General features: G+C 35.4%; 1 protein-coding gene across 1 annotated transcript in view; it reads right to left on the bottom strand.

The window, feature by feature from the left end:
• Positions 1 to 14259, bottom strand: part of LOC103914317 (trafficking protein particle complex subunit 9-like) — a gene marked incomplete at its 5' end in the record, with an annotated part of 462978 nt that extends 448719 nt beyond the window's left edge. Inside the window, 3 exons of the mRNA XM_009320933.1 lie at positions 3151 to 3283; positions 4887 to 5013; positions 14164 to 14259. Coding sequence (XP_009319208.1) covers positions 3151 to 3283; positions 4887 to 5013; positions 14164 to 14259 — 356 coding nt within the window. The remainder of the gene's footprint in view (positions 1 to 3150; positions 3284 to 4886; positions 5014 to 14163) is intronic.
• Between the last annotated feature and the right edge of the window lie 1591 nt (positions 14260 to 15850).

Genomic DNA, 15850 nt, shown 5'->3' with positions numbered 1-15850 from the left:
TGAGAGGGGGAAAAAAAAATCAACATCATATTCCTCTCAGTGAAGGTCTCCAGATGCTGACAGCTAGCTGTACCACCAGACTGAAAAGGCCAATCTTAGGACCCAGAGGAGCAGTGGGAGGGTGAGCATAAGACCAGGATAATAGGTAGAAAATAGGAAGTGTGTGTATAACAATTTTAAGTGTATTTATTAGTGATTATTCTTGCGTATAGAGTATTTTTCTCTCTTTTTCTTTCTTCTGTAATAATTGCATCTGCATTAATAATGATTCCTGTATTGGACTGTTGAGATACAAACAGTAAATTCTTAGCTTTATACATTCCTCTTTGCTCATAAACAAGATTTTGAGCATAACAGTATTGCACAATTATTTCCGTATATTAGAAAATACTCATCAGGAAAGCAACCTATAATACCTGGCACACTGGCATGCAGCTTTTCTGCTTCTTGTGGAAATGACTGATATTTCTCCAAGTTCATCTATATTAGATGACTTTCATTATTTTATTTATAGATTTGTCATTTTCTTCCCTCAATTTTCTTACTCCATAGGCTTTTTCCATCAAGACTGTTTTACTCAGTATTGTAATATTTTTATATACTATATATATGATACATATAAATTTATGCATAATTATAAATACATATAATGATGAAAATACATACTAACAAAGTCATTCCCAAGCCACAGCAAGCTTCATTACAGCTCCTGCTAAGTTGAGCTTATTAAATTGACCTTCCATAACACAGATCAATAAAAAAAAAATTTACAGCTCTAACAAGGCGATATGGTATGCCTAGAAAGGCCTGGACTTACTCTTGCCAATATGACTATCACCCCAAAATTACTACTAGATCAATCAACTGTTGAAGAAATTATGAACAGCTCTATTTGACCTTTCAAACAAACCTTTTCCTACATACCAGCGGTTTCACCTACAAAGAAGCAAGGCAATAAATACAGTATCAAGATTATCTCAAATACTTCAAAAATAAATAAATTTGGTGACAAATTAAGAAAAGTCAGCTCAACACCAGTAGAAAGTTCCAGACAATCAGCTATAAAAACTTATGTGCTCTGTCAGGAGAAGACTCTCTCTTGAGAATAGAGCCCAACATCAAATGTTGGTAAGATGGGTGTCAACACAAATGTAGAAGTAAAGCAAATCAGCAAGATGCAAGGATAGAAACTGGATTCGGACTTTATCCTGCTGTCTCTAAATTCAGAATGTTCTTTCTTTCATTTCTTCACCATGTCTTTTAAAAATACATCATCCTCTGGAGAACCCAAAGGATAAAACGCTGTTCAAAGGAGTCGCATGAGGCAATTTGCTGGTATCACAGAGGCTGGGAAAAGGAGTAACTGATGGTAAACAGAGACCTCTCTGGCATACTGCATGGTAGCCAGGAGTGCTTCTGAATTCCCAGGGTGTTACAGGAACTGAGACTGAGTACTGAAACTAAAGCATCTGAAGAAACTAAGAGTAAATTTAACACCAATGAAAAAGTAAATACACACCAGTTCACAAAGAAAATCTTGTTAACGTTCCACACTATCAGCTGAATGTACATCCAAGAAGAGCAGCTATTATGCTCATTTAAGACTATTTGCAATTCCCTCTGTATTTCAAACCCATCACCTTCTTTAATACATTCATAACTTTGGCTAGCCAATATTAATTTTGATTACAGCTAAACCACATAGACTCCGTATCTAGCAGAATTTTTATAGGGAATTTACCAACATGTAACTCAATTGCAGTGTTTTATTATTTTGCTGTCTTCATCAGGATATTACTTTTGTATCTCTGTAATACAGTGCCATCAACACAGCCCATTCCACATTAGAAAAGTAGAATTCAGTATGGAAAAATCAGAACCAAACTGGTTCCTTTGCTTTACTAAGTAAACCATACTGAAGAACGCAATAAAAAAAAAAATTACATATATATACACATATATATCTCTGTGTCATACGATACTGATGGCCATCCTACTAAGGATCATAAATGGAGCTGAGATCTTCCAATCAATAGAACAATCCCTGTGGTACTTGAGCTATCAAGGCAGTAAGTAACAAAAGGCTGTTTCCTGATCCATAGCTAAAAGGACTATTAAAAAAAAAAAAGGGAAAACTGAAATTCCATATTTTTACAACTATTTGCAAAACAATAGATGGCTGGCAAGACTCTGAGATATAGTGATCAACATGCAGCTTAGTAGGTGAATACTCTTGAACTTTGAAAAGTTCCAAAAATCGAATTGAATCAGTGTCTTACCAGCCCTCTCTAAAATCGTGGAATTAGTCAGCCACATTCTTCATGGAAAAAAAAGCTAAAAAACACCTCACAAAAAACCCACCCTACTACTGTGATCTTTTTGGTGAGTGTATAAGGAAGTTATTTTAGTTGATTCTTCCTGTACCTCTTAAACATATTGTTTCTGTAGTACGGTATCAAGTTTGGTCCTCTCCTAAACAATGGAAATATTGATATATTGGAGCAAGTCCAGAAGAGGGTTATCAAAACAATTAGGAGGCTAGAGCACATGACATATGAGGACAAGTTCAAAGAGCTGGGTTTGCTCAGTTTGAAAGAAAGAAGAGGGGGTGATTTTTACTTTTGTGAGTGCGGTCAGACATGGGAACTGATTTCCCACAGCGATGATGGAAACACCGCCCATGGAGATAATTAAAATTTAACTAGATCATGTCCTGGGCAACCTGATCTAACATTTAAGTCATACCACTTGTCAAAGCTGGCCCTGCTTTGAGCAAGATCCTGGACCAGATGACCTCCAGAGGCACCCTTTCCAACCTACACTATTCCATGGATTACCTCTTTACTTCAAGATTTTATGAACATTTAGCCTTTAAAGGATTCAGTCTTTTAAAACTATGACTCTAATAATGAATAACCATTACACTCGCTCAGTTAATTAGATCTCAAAATATTTTCTATGAAATTCCACGGTTTCAAGCAGTAAAACAAAAAAATTAGATTTATATTGTAAAGTAAATAGCACAGATATAGTTTATGTCTTGTTTTACTGAAGCACCGATTACATACTCAGATGAAGGAGTTTTTATTCAACATGTGACTAACGCTTAAATACAACCAAATAAAATCATCATTTAATTCAGTTTCTCACCTTGGAAGGGAGGTACTGATTTGCAGCCTTGGCAAAGCTGGAATGACTTCAACAGTACAGCCATTGGTCTTCACTCCTGGCAGATTATCCAGAAGGCAATCACTGAAGACTCCAAAAACTGAAGTATGGTAACCTGATTTTTAGAAGAAAACACCAGTATGTTGTGAATTTTTCTGTTTCCTGAAAGGTCTAAAAGTACTAAGCTTACTAGTCAGGTCTTGCCAATATTTCTGCTACCCAAACCACCACCTTCTCTACAGAAGAATCTTCTCAGGACACAAAATACATAACAGGTTTTCAAATCCCCTAAATAACATTTATAACTACATGATGACATACAAACAACACACATGTACGCCTTTACAACATGTAAATTTAAAAAAATAAGAGTCCATGATTTCTACCACGCATTGCATAAGTTCTGTAGAATCCTTTACAAGATCAACATCACAAGTCATAGTACAGAGACCACCATTTTATACTACATCACCTAATCCACTGGTGCACATAGAACTTGTTACCCTTCAACATATGTTAACGGTTCCCTATTTCCTCTAAAAACTGTTTATAGGAACGAGTTTCAACTGTATCCAGAAGTGAAGGAAAAAAGAATCCTAAAGGAAATTAATTAGGAAAAAAAAAGTATATATGCATACATGCATACACACACAGACACCTGCCATGCAAGACCACAGCTTATCCTCTAAAAGTTCAATTTAGTAGGAAAGTACCTCTACACCAATTCCTTACCAGGCAATATATACAAGCTACACTGAAGGAAAAATTGATACATTGACAGATAAACAGCCACCAAGTACAGAAATCAACTCCTCCACTTGCAATACATTTTTAGTATGTGAAACTAAAAGCAGACAACTACAGCACAAATGTTCTGAATGCTTTGATGCTATTCTGTATTTACTGAAATAGTTTCTGGGGAAAAAAAAAATCAAATGAAGAATCGTTTTATGAGCAGACAGAAAAGCACTTAAGAAAAACTCAGTGAGAACAGAGTTTCTTCAAGTTCAAAGCCATCTTCTTTTGGTGTTTAGCTTTATTAAAATGGTTCTTTTCCTGTAATTCTGTATTCCAGGAACACACACCTAAAATTGTGTGTTGGTAAGATGATTCAGTCCTACTACTTGTTGCATCTATCATCTTCACATATACCTCCTTTTCTAGGAGACTGATCTGCTCGTCTTCTACAAAAGCTCTTTAATTCTCTTTACTTACTACAAACACAATTTTATTTAGGCTTATTAATGAAATGATATCTCGACTGCAACAGACTACACACATTGGCTAAATTGTTTCTACAGAAGCAATCTGCAAAAATTTCTGTAATCTTACATGAACACAATTGATTAAGAAAAACGAACTGCAAGATTATCTTCTGCATTCCCATGAAAACGTTCAAGTAATCCTCCTCAGAAGCTTTCCAAATGAAAATATTAATAAAGGGGAGTTTGAGTTCATTATCCTTTTCCGCTCATACGTGAGATACTGTAAATATGTGTTCATTACTGCTGTTACAACCAAGCAATTTTTCAGGCTATGTTTTTTATGAAGTCTAGTATAGAAAACAGATTTCCTGTTTTGTTTTGTTTTTTCTTTTACTTACTGAGGAGAATTCAGAGTGCCAAATATATGTGTGTCATACAAACTTATGTAATCCACAGAGATGTAAAACACATGGCTGTTATGCTAGGAAGAGAATGACTAAAGACATCCCTTACCATTGACAGTGATCTGTCCAGTAGTTTGAGGAACACCCACAAGAGTTACCGGATAGAGACCAGATTCTGCAGGTAGAGAAAGAGCTGCAGGAAGAGATTCGAATTCTACTCCTGTTGTCAAGAGACCCTGAAAAAGTCATATTACATAGATAAATGCCTTTATGATATACACTTACATTTTTATGATATATACTTATATTTTAATCCCTCGTGTTACATCACCCAAACTTTTACGATTTATTCCAATTTCCTCATTGCAGTTATTTTGGCTTTTAAGTTCCAGTGACTGAACCATGCATCTTGAATTATGACAAGATTTGCGTTCAACACTGAAACGTGTTTCAGGATCTGAGGGGGGAACGATGTATGAAAAACTAATAAAAATTTATACCCAAGCACAGTAAAAAGAATGAGTGATTTAATCTGCATGGTGTTGTTTTGTACCTACATTTAATTGTACCTGTGACCGTACTATGTATTTGCTTATATTTTGGACAGTGGAAATCAAACATCAATAGTGGCTCTTGCTTAGCTTTAATTAAAGTTCCTGGCCAGAAAACAGGAGGAAAAAATTTAGTATTTACAGATAATAAAGCAAGTCTAGCTTTACTATCCAACCTAAACATCTCAGTGAGTTGGAATAAGACATTCACTTTTCTAAATCGATCCTTTATCAAGCTTAGATGCCTGCAGTTAGGCTGTATGATTTACTCCCTTAGTGTATGTCAGAGAAATCTCTTAGCATCCTAAATTTAGAACATGGGACAAAATAAGAAATTAAGAAGAAAAAAAAAATATTTAACAAACTTTTAAACACAGCATTACTGTCCTTAGTAGATTGGGGGTTTTTTTAAGCTCGGTTAATGAATTTAAGATGCTTCAACACAGAATGTACTGTTACAAGTAAGAAATTTAATGCTGTAAAGCACATAAGTCTAAGTTACCAGCTGCTTTTCTAGACACATAGATTTTTATTTTTATTTTCTTAATAAAGATGCCATCCAAATATCTCCATCAAGTAATGCAGTAAGTACAACTGGATTAAACCTCAACTCCATGAGGATGCTTCACAGGAACTCAAAACTCTATGGAAGAGGTAGATACTATTTTTGCAAAGACATGAAAAAAATCATCATTTGAGCCACAGAAAACCACAAAGAGACTGAAGAATGAACAAGGAGTTTAAGAAGCAGCAACATTATCTGCAGAGTGCCAGAATACCAGCATTGTTTTCCTTCGAAAACATCTATGATTGCCTAGTTTTTAGTTCAATTGGGTTATGAATGGTGTGCCTCTAATGCTCATGTCAGCTGTAAAAGACAGACTAGCCCTCTTATGTTTCTAATTCTCAGTTAGAAATTAGGATAATTGATACTCGTATAACAAGTACTTAAAGAAATGCAAATGGCACCACCGAAATTACCCAGGCAATGACTGAAACTTGACCTGTCATATACATTAAGTTTTAATGGCCTGATTTGCATTGGGACTAACCACCAGCAAGTCTTTTTCAAGCAATTCCTAGATGTTAACCAAAATCAACACACCAGCAGTAAAAAACTGAACTAAATTAAAAGCCATTATCAGAATTTCTTCCCTCCTCAGAAGCCAGTGTGCCTTCTGGAAAATTAACAAACAACTGTCTTTTATGTACATGCTATGTAACGACTAAATAAATGCTTTGCACCTAGGATTTTTAACAGCAAAGTCCTAAACACACCGGAAGCTTAAGAAAGCAAACTGAACAGGTTTGTCAGGTTCTTGATTTCTCTTCTACTGCAGATCTGAAGTCATCAAGATTATAATATACCCAAAAGCTAAAAAAATCCTTCGTTCTAGCAATTGCTTCTTTGTAGACTTGACACTGTTGAGACAACACCTAATTCAATCAAAGCTATTCTGGCTTTGTGGAAAGGCGTGTTAGAGAGCTCTATCCTTCTCTAATATTGCACAAAATTCAATGTCATCATTTTGCTTGAGTTGTAAGAAAATACTGTATCAAACCCTCACTTTTACTGAATTTTAGTTTTCCTCCAGTTTCACACGGAGACTTCAGCTGTCAGAAACAATCCACAGAAAAGTAAGTAAAAACTAATTCTGTGTTATAATTGTCTTACATTCACCACCCAGTGTATCAGAGCACTGCCGTTTTTTGATTCCCACTTCATAAACGCAAGCTTGGTCACTACTTTTCAAATAGGTCCGTTTATGTAGCTGGGAGCTTAAGCAGGCCTTGTTTGCACTCTCGGTGAAATATTCCTTGCAATACTACAGAATAAAGAGATTAAAATAATTATTGCAATAACTAGACAATACAAACTGATTTTAGATATGATGCAACACAATTGATTGCATGTGACTGAATATGAATCCTTCCAGTGGGATTCACCCCACAGAAATGGGATGAACATTCACACTTTAATACTGACTTAGCCTCAGTCTTCATCATAATCATTCTGCTTTTGCTTTGGCTGAAGCAAATCTTAGAACATAAACAAAAGGTGACCCCATGCACCCTCCTAAACTCACTTTTAAAACAGGTACAGAAGGCTTTATAAGATTATTTCAGTCCCGAAAGCACTGAACTATCACTTGTCCAAATATTCAAATATATTTTAATTATTCAGGATTCACCTCAACTAAATACTTTCATCCAAGGACTTAAAGTCCTAAAAAATCAATGACAAAAAAAACCCTCCAGTGTCTTGTTTAGTACCAGCTATAGCAAATGCAAATAAACAGAGCTGACAGGGACCCCTTCTAACTCATCTTCCTACTCTGAAGCAGAGCCAACTCCACATTAACAATTCCCAGCATGTTTATCTAGGGAGTTTTGGAATTTCCCTCAGTGGTAGTCTCTAAAAGGGGATTAGGTAACTTAATGCAGTGGTTAAACTGGAAAGCCTTTCCAGTTCAAACTTTCTCCCAATACTACACTGAACTTACCTTGTAACAATTAATACACATCATTATTTTCCCATTCCTAGCTAACGCCCCAGAAGAGCCAGTATATCAAATGCCTATAAATATATACAAAAAAACTAAGAAATGACAACACCATTGCAAAACCATAGTCAGGTCACTTTTCTGAAATATGGGAAGCTCCTCATTAAGACATGGTCCTAATTAGCCCAGTGTTCCTTGGGGCAAGGGAGAGAGGGAAGCAATGGGTAAATACAGCTTTCTCCCATGTTCTTACTCCTCTGCTTCACATTTTTAGTCAAGCTGGATGTCAGGACATACATTCATACATTCATTTCACTTCTTGCAGTATAACCAGTCTTGTGCTCTTACTTAATACAAATTAGTCCCCCATCCCAGCAATTAGACATCCTCCACTATCAAGCTGCATGGAGGGGGTGCATGGGAAGACATTTCCCTGAAAGCCTTTTAGGTTCCTGTAAAGGAAAAAAAAACCTCAAGGGGGGCCATAAACCAGCACAGCCCTGAGAAATGCATCTAAAGTAGCCATGCATGCACATACACAGGCTGCCATATGACCCCAAAATTGCCAGTCAAAACCTCACAGCCCAGCCAGAGTTTTGATCTATGACACCAATAAATTTCCTCATTGCAGGGAACCGAGGCCTGGAATGGACCAGAGCCAAATAACCCTGAAGAAACTGAAGATCACAACTGTAGGGGAAAAAAATAGGGAAATGAACTGAGAAAAATTAAATAAATCAATGGTAATATTTTTAAGGGCTAATGGTCAAGGCTCAGGAAAAGCAATGATCACAACCCAGCTGTCAGAGAAAGCATCTTCTTCGCCAAAGGATTTGAAGCGAGTATGTTAACAGCAGACAAAATCCAGACAAAAATCAAGATAAATAGAGACAATAATAGACGAAAAGGCACGTGAATGCATCTGGAGTACAATCACCCAAAATATGCATGTGTTTATGGACAAGAAGGAAGAGTTACTAGTAAGAGAAATTGCTAGTATTAAAATGATTTAATAACAGTAGAGGAAAAAAATTGCTATATACAGTGTAGATTGTTCCCTAACCCCTGAAATTATATCAAAATGACACCCTTGGATCATGCTGATCACAAACACAGCATGCTGATCACAGATAACTGCTAAAGCAAAATAAGTACTCAGCACAATGTATTTTTCTTATAATGCATTAAAAATGCATTCTATTTTTTAACAACAAAAACCATGAAAAGAAAGAGCTTTTCTAGAGAACAAACGCAATGGAAATGCCAAAACACCTGCACTAAGCACATACTATGCCTGGAGTAGAAATAAAAGAACCTCAAGTGCATTATCACATGGAGGAGAATACAGCATTCATTTCTCTCATTATGAGAGCTTTACCATTCAGTAAAACTTCCAGTTTTTAAAAGCAAAGATATTAAGAAAACATAAAAACTCACCCAAATGGAAAAAAAAAAAAAACAATATAAACCTCAACTAGGCTTCGGAGTTCCAGACATAAACTGAAATCAAGATACTTACCCTTAAAACTTAACCCACACAAATAAGTTTTAAAAGACAATGACATATCTAGAATATCTGAAAGACATTTTCAATATTGGTATTTGCTGGATGGCAGAATTCAGCAATATTTGCCCAACACTGCCCTCTGGTGCCTAAAGAGATTTTAGATTAACAGTGACAATCAAATCAAGGCTGAAGTATTGTCATATCCTTTACCTAAACTTATCAGACACACAAAAAAAAAAAAAAGGAAGTAAGCGTTAGATTTCTTTTCCCTTGAGTCTTATACCTTATTTCAAGTAATACTATTTAGTAACCATTGCTCTTTCTGACCTTATAGGAAAAGTTTACCCATATACAAGGTTTCCTCCAGGGAATATATGAATCTCACACACACACACAAAATTTACATTGCCTTGTATTCTTATAAAACAATTTAAATTCTCTTAGAGTGAATATATATGCATGCTATTATCACAGCATGTCTTTCAATCACTTCAAACCTCGATTTAGTTTTAGAGAAACAAAGCAACTTGTATGTAAATGGTAGCATTTGGGGATGCTGTTAAACCAGCATGAGTACGTAACTGCTTTTTTTAGGCTTTACTTACCAATCCTGAAATGCAATCATTCTTTTTTTAAAGTAACACTGCCAAAGTTAGTTTTCACACTGAACATGCTTTACACAAAAACTGTCAAATATTTATTTAAAAGCAAATTTTCCCTACTATTTCTAGTAAGATTATTTTAGGCAGACCTAGAAAACACCGAACACAACCATTTTTATCCTTATTCCCCCTCACCTTTTTTGTGTACATTCTTGTCCAATATAGCTTCAATTAAATGTCATCTATCAGCAAGTAAATATTCTCTCAAGATGGCAGAAACAGTACAAAGATGTGAACTCACTAAAGAGTAGTTCATGGAAACAATTTAAAAGACCATAAGCTAAGTTATGGGACTGATTATACATAAAGATTTATCAAAATTTTAGATGGTATTTTTAAACATCAACATAGAGCTCTTGGCCAATAGTATAGTTTTGAGGTTTACAAAAAAAAATGTAACAGCCATTCTTATACTATCATTAATCAAAATACCACACTTAAATTGTCTTCAAATAAATACACGCTCCAAACAGAAGGAGAACTATAGAACAAAGACTTTCTTTTTGAATAATGTGCTTTTAGTACTATACACTACATTACCCCCATGTTTTGGGGTAGTATTTTTTAGTTTCTTGATATTATTCAATACAGTTTAAGTAAAGTGGTATAGACACTTATTTACAGCTGAACATCACATCTCCTGTTAACTTGGGCTCCACCACCAGGATAGCAAAAATATTCTGTCTAAGCCATTGCAGTCAAAGCTTCGTTAGGCTCATTTTTGTCTCTCTCTCACTCTGTTGATTTAAGGTACCTGCTAAGTTTTATTAAACCCTATGATCTCTCCTACTTCGCTTTATTGACTAAAATACACAGTTGTTGGACTTAATCACATCCATATTCCACGACTAAACATTTCATTTGTCATTTTACAATTACTATTGTAAACCTTTCAATGGATCAGCCTTCTAACTATATGGATAAAACAAAAACATGAAATAGAAAAAGACAGAAAAGTAATACAGAAATGGGATACACATGAAGAATAGGTATCTAAACAGAGTCCCAAATCATGAATATTCATGACAGAAAATAAAAAGCAAGAACAACAAAGATGGGCAAAGAGCTTTGAGAACAATAAAATAAAACAAAAAAAATCAGCTTTTCAGACAGTACAGGGCTTATCATCTGAGCAACACTGATCAAAGTCTTGTCTCCACAGTCTCATGTCAAGTCTAAAAATCCAATTTCTTTTACTTTTACTTAAGCATACCTCAATTAAACTACGTGTACTTAGCATGAATACTTCAAATGATGAAAAAAGCTAGAGAAGCCTTTCAATAAGGAAACATTCTCCTTAACAACTTGTGCGCAATACTAAGTTGTTTACCATCACAACTTTCAGCCATAACAAACAGGAAGACACATTAGGAAAAGTATCATGATAAAAAGTCTGGATCGATGCTTTCATTTAACATGAAACAAGTAAGCCAACAGAACAACAAATCACAAACTGAAAGACTTAGAAAATTAGAAAATTAGAAAAAAGGAGTAAGACTAGATTTCAGGACAGTTACATGTTGATGAATGGTGAACCACGAAAAGGGTAAAGAACAAAGGAAATCAAGCAATGGAGAACTCAAAGAAGAGCTGCCAGTCATTGGAAACAAGCTTGAATGAGTAGTCATACTGCAAAGGTAAGGTGCTGAGTCAGACAGAAGGAAAAAAGTTGTGGGACAAATGAGCTGAAACTGCCACTAAATGACAGAAAAGGATATGCTTGCTATGAAAATGATTCTACGAGACTAAATAATAGGAAAGAATGTGATACCTGATGAGAAACCAGACAACCAGGGGGCATGGGGACTGCAGGCATGAGTACATGTTAATAATAAACCCAAACATTTTAAAATATTAAACAATGCTTTGAATTATTAAAATAAAAACAAAAGAGTTTATTCTTGTGATAAAGTCATAACTATTCCCACATTCTAGAAAGCTTACAGATGAGACTGGAAAATCAGAACAATTTAGACTGGGAGGAAATGCTAGAGGTCCTCTTGCCCAGGCCACTGCTCAAAACAGGGCCAGCTTTGATGGTAGTTTCGGTTTTTCACTGTCCTATACACACAAGTTTTGAAGATTCCTAAAGATGGAGATCCCACGTTCTCTATGGGCAACCAGTTCCAGTGTATGATCACCCTCATGACTGGAAAAAGGGAATTTTTATTAGGAAAGTTTTCCATTGCTGCAACGTGTTCCCTGATTCTCACCCTCACACTGGGCACCTCTGGGAAGAGTCTGGCTCCGTTTTCACTACACCTTCCCATTTTGGGATCGAGGGAAGCAATAGGAATTACCCCAGTATTATTCTCTTCTACAAACTGAACAGATGCAGCTCTTTGAACCTGTCCTCATCTGTCATATGCTCCAGCCTGCCAATCATCTTGGTAATTCTGCTGGACTGATACCAGTATGTCAATATTTCTATTGCACGGGGAGCTCAAAACTGGCCTTGGTTTTGAAGACATTGTGTCTCAAATGCCAAATTGAGGGGAATAATTATTTTCCTCAACTTGCTGGCTACAGTCTTGATACCACAGACAAATCAAGCAAACTCAACTAATTTCTACCAATCAGATGACGTTAGCGCACAGCAGAATTTCTCAAAGCACTCTATTTATGGCGCACTGACTAAGGAATTACGTTAATCACTTCAATTATTTGTATCTAGTTTGCATGCCTGCTTCCTCTTATGCTTTCTGAAATTCAGTATTAATTCAAAGATAGAACTTTATCACTCTAACAGTAAAAAGAAGTATTCACGCTACTACAATTAATTTGCTCAGGGAATGGATGAAGTGCACATCTATGCAAATAGCTGTATTCTGAGTCCTTAAGTGTATGTAAGCACTCATAAGAAATTTCCCCATTAAGAAATTAAGAAATTATCCAAACCCAGTTTTTTAAATATATAATTACATCATTACTTACACAATACAAATTAGACTATAAATCAAAATGTTCTTAAATTAATTCCTATAGAGTCCTTTCTCATGCTCAGCTTTACAATTACTTTTTCTATTCATTACTAACAATTTGGAATACTTCTGTGAGGGTTAGATAAAATGCTGCTGAAGAAACCAGTGTGTTAGCTTCCAAGAATGAATTTTATTTTGCTATAAGCACAATCTTTGGGCATGTTCCTTTCCCATGGAAAAACACTTTATTATATGTGGCATATTATCAGTAATTTAGGTAAAATTGTTTGACTAGCCACTGCAGTAGACCTATCAATAAAAAAAGCAAACAAAAATCCTGAGCAAATAAATATATGCTGATTCACTTAGCCTAACAGAACAATGGGCTCTAAGAGACGGGATTTATTTTTTAAAGCAATATTAAAGGTAAAAATATTTAACATAAAGGATAACACTGGATTAGGATGGAGTGGAGATTAAGTTGGTTTGGCAGTTAGAGGACTTTTAACCTTTAAATGGATAACAAAACAAAAAAATCCTGTTAGTTGGCATAAGGGGGGGGGGAACAATTCCCTTTGTTTCAGGATACACTGCAAGCAGTCCACAAAATTAATATCAGATAGTTGACTTAAGTAGTAGATGGTTTGGGCTTGATCCTTCTAACCTTACATGCTTTTCTGGTATTTTAGCCTTTTTTTCCTCCCTCCCGATCATTTTAGCTTACAGTATTTTCAAATAACATATATCCTTGGGAACAGCAGATCTGTGAGCTGAAGTTTCTATTAAAAAACAAAGCTTCTCAGAACTAACTATTTTAATTCCTCAGATTTTTAAAAATGTGGTCAAAATGGGAATTTGAAAAGCTAGGATGAATGCAGATTTTTAAATTACAGGAGTAAGTATACACTAATTATTAGTTTTCGGGATATAATTATTACTTGAAAACCAGTATATGTAAATTATGTAGCATGAGTTCTAGTCAATGCAGAAAGGTACAGAATTGATTTACGGGTCAGTAACAGTAAACCATTTAAACACCCTGAGTGGCAGAGATTTTCATTTCAATACCTCATTACCAACAAATATGAGAAAATGGACAGTACTGCACTGTTAAACTGAGGTTACGCTGGCTTAAATGATTTTTTAAACTATTTGATTTACAGAAAACCATATTCGAAAGTTCAACTGAGAAATTTTTCAGAAAAAAATAATAAAAAGGGGAGACTTAGGAAGATACGTACCATGTTTTCTACTCGGAGCTCAAAAGGCATAGGGTTGTACACCATCAATTGAACTTCACATACATCTCCCTGGACCCACTGGAAATCTACACGAAATGATTACAGAATTAATGCAAGAATTACCTCATCACAGTGTTATAAAAAGGTAGCATCAGCTGAGCTGCCAGATTGCTATATTATCTTTATGTTCTAAATTAACATCTCTGTATAATCTTCACAGCCGAAGTCCTATTCAAGTGCATTGTGGGACACAAGCTATAAATCACAGGCAAAGCAACGGGTTAAAGGACCGGAAGCATTCATTAATACAGTAATAGTGCTCCAAAGACCCAGTGGGCCAATATTACATTGGCAAAATTAACTCAGGCATCAATTCAAAACAGTACCTTTAACGTTAAACACTTAAAGGCTCACATACTTGGAGTTAGGTACAGAGTACACGTCACCTTGGATAATTAAGACTCAGATAAAAAGCAACCAGATAAGGAATGAACACAACAGGAAGAAGGAAATTAAAAATAATGGAAACAAATCTTCATACAGACACAGCTGATGATATGGACTAAATAAAAGATCATTCTAAATTAAGAAGGAAACAACTGCTCACCAGCAAGATGCCACCTTAGTTTCCTCCCACTAATTTTCTTTGGGAAACAGTAAGTAGTTTGGGAGATGCTGTGGGAGGGGAAGATGACACTAGGATCTACAGATACAGATTTTTCTGAGGTTCACAAAATGGACACTTAAACGATAACACAAATTACTTAGTAACTTGTGAAAATACTTAGGAAAGACAATGAACAAAAATAGGTCAGGTAATAAGCTGTACTTTCAGTTTATATCTCACTACAAGTGGCAGAGGTTCAACTTTAAAGATACTTCACCCTGCCAAGTTTAAAATTTTGGGGTTTTTTTAATTTAAGGAGGTGAGAAGTTTATGGAAGTGGGGTCAGCAGCAGGGACACAAGTTCTGAGGAACCGCTCAATGCATAAAGAATATTTTACGTCGGCACTTCATAATCTTTGCAGCCTACAAGATCCTGTCTACCTTCCAAATTTCTCACAGTTAACCACATGCACCTGACGTTCAGACTTAAAACTGAATGTGACAAGATTCTCCATACAAGCTGAGGACCTGCAGTCCAAATAAACAAAAGGTGGTTTAACTGTATTTGTTAAATAAATCATGACTATAAGATAATCTATAACACACATGGATTAACTTTTACTAGTTTACTCAATAATGTTAACATACATTACTAACGCTTTTTTACTAGGATATTAGAAAGCATCTGGTAAAAAAAACAGGTTTATTAATATTAAGACTGTAATTCACAGTTGAAACCATCTGTACTCTAATTGTACATTCACAATCATTTACTACCTGATTACATTTTGCAAGCAGTATTAGAGAGCTCAAGGGAGATGTACTTAATGCAAATGTTTAACTCCAATTAATGCTAGTGGAAATTAAAAACATACATTCAGAGATATTAACAGGTTATATTACTATGAAACCTGAAAAGCAAAACCGTTGATTAAAACAAAATGTTCAAAAGCACAATTGTATGAGATGTTCTGTAAATTTCTTCTTATTTAATTGCTTATTAGTGTCCACAACGTCTTCTGCATTCTGCAGTCCCCAAAAGAATCAATTACTCGGCTGAAGAGGTATTGTACAGAGCTT

This window comes from Pygoscelis adeliae, unplaced genomic scaffold (genome assembly GCF_000699105.1).
Source record: "Pygoscelis adeliae isolate BGI_AS28 unplaced genomic scaffold, ASM69910v1 Scaffold342, whole genome shotgun sequence".
NCBI lineage: Eukaryota > Metazoa > Chordata > Aves > Sphenisciformes > Spheniscidae > Pygoscelis > Pygoscelis adeliae.
Note: the sequence above shows the minus strand (reverse complement) of the source record. Positions and strands in the feature narration are given on the sequence as shown.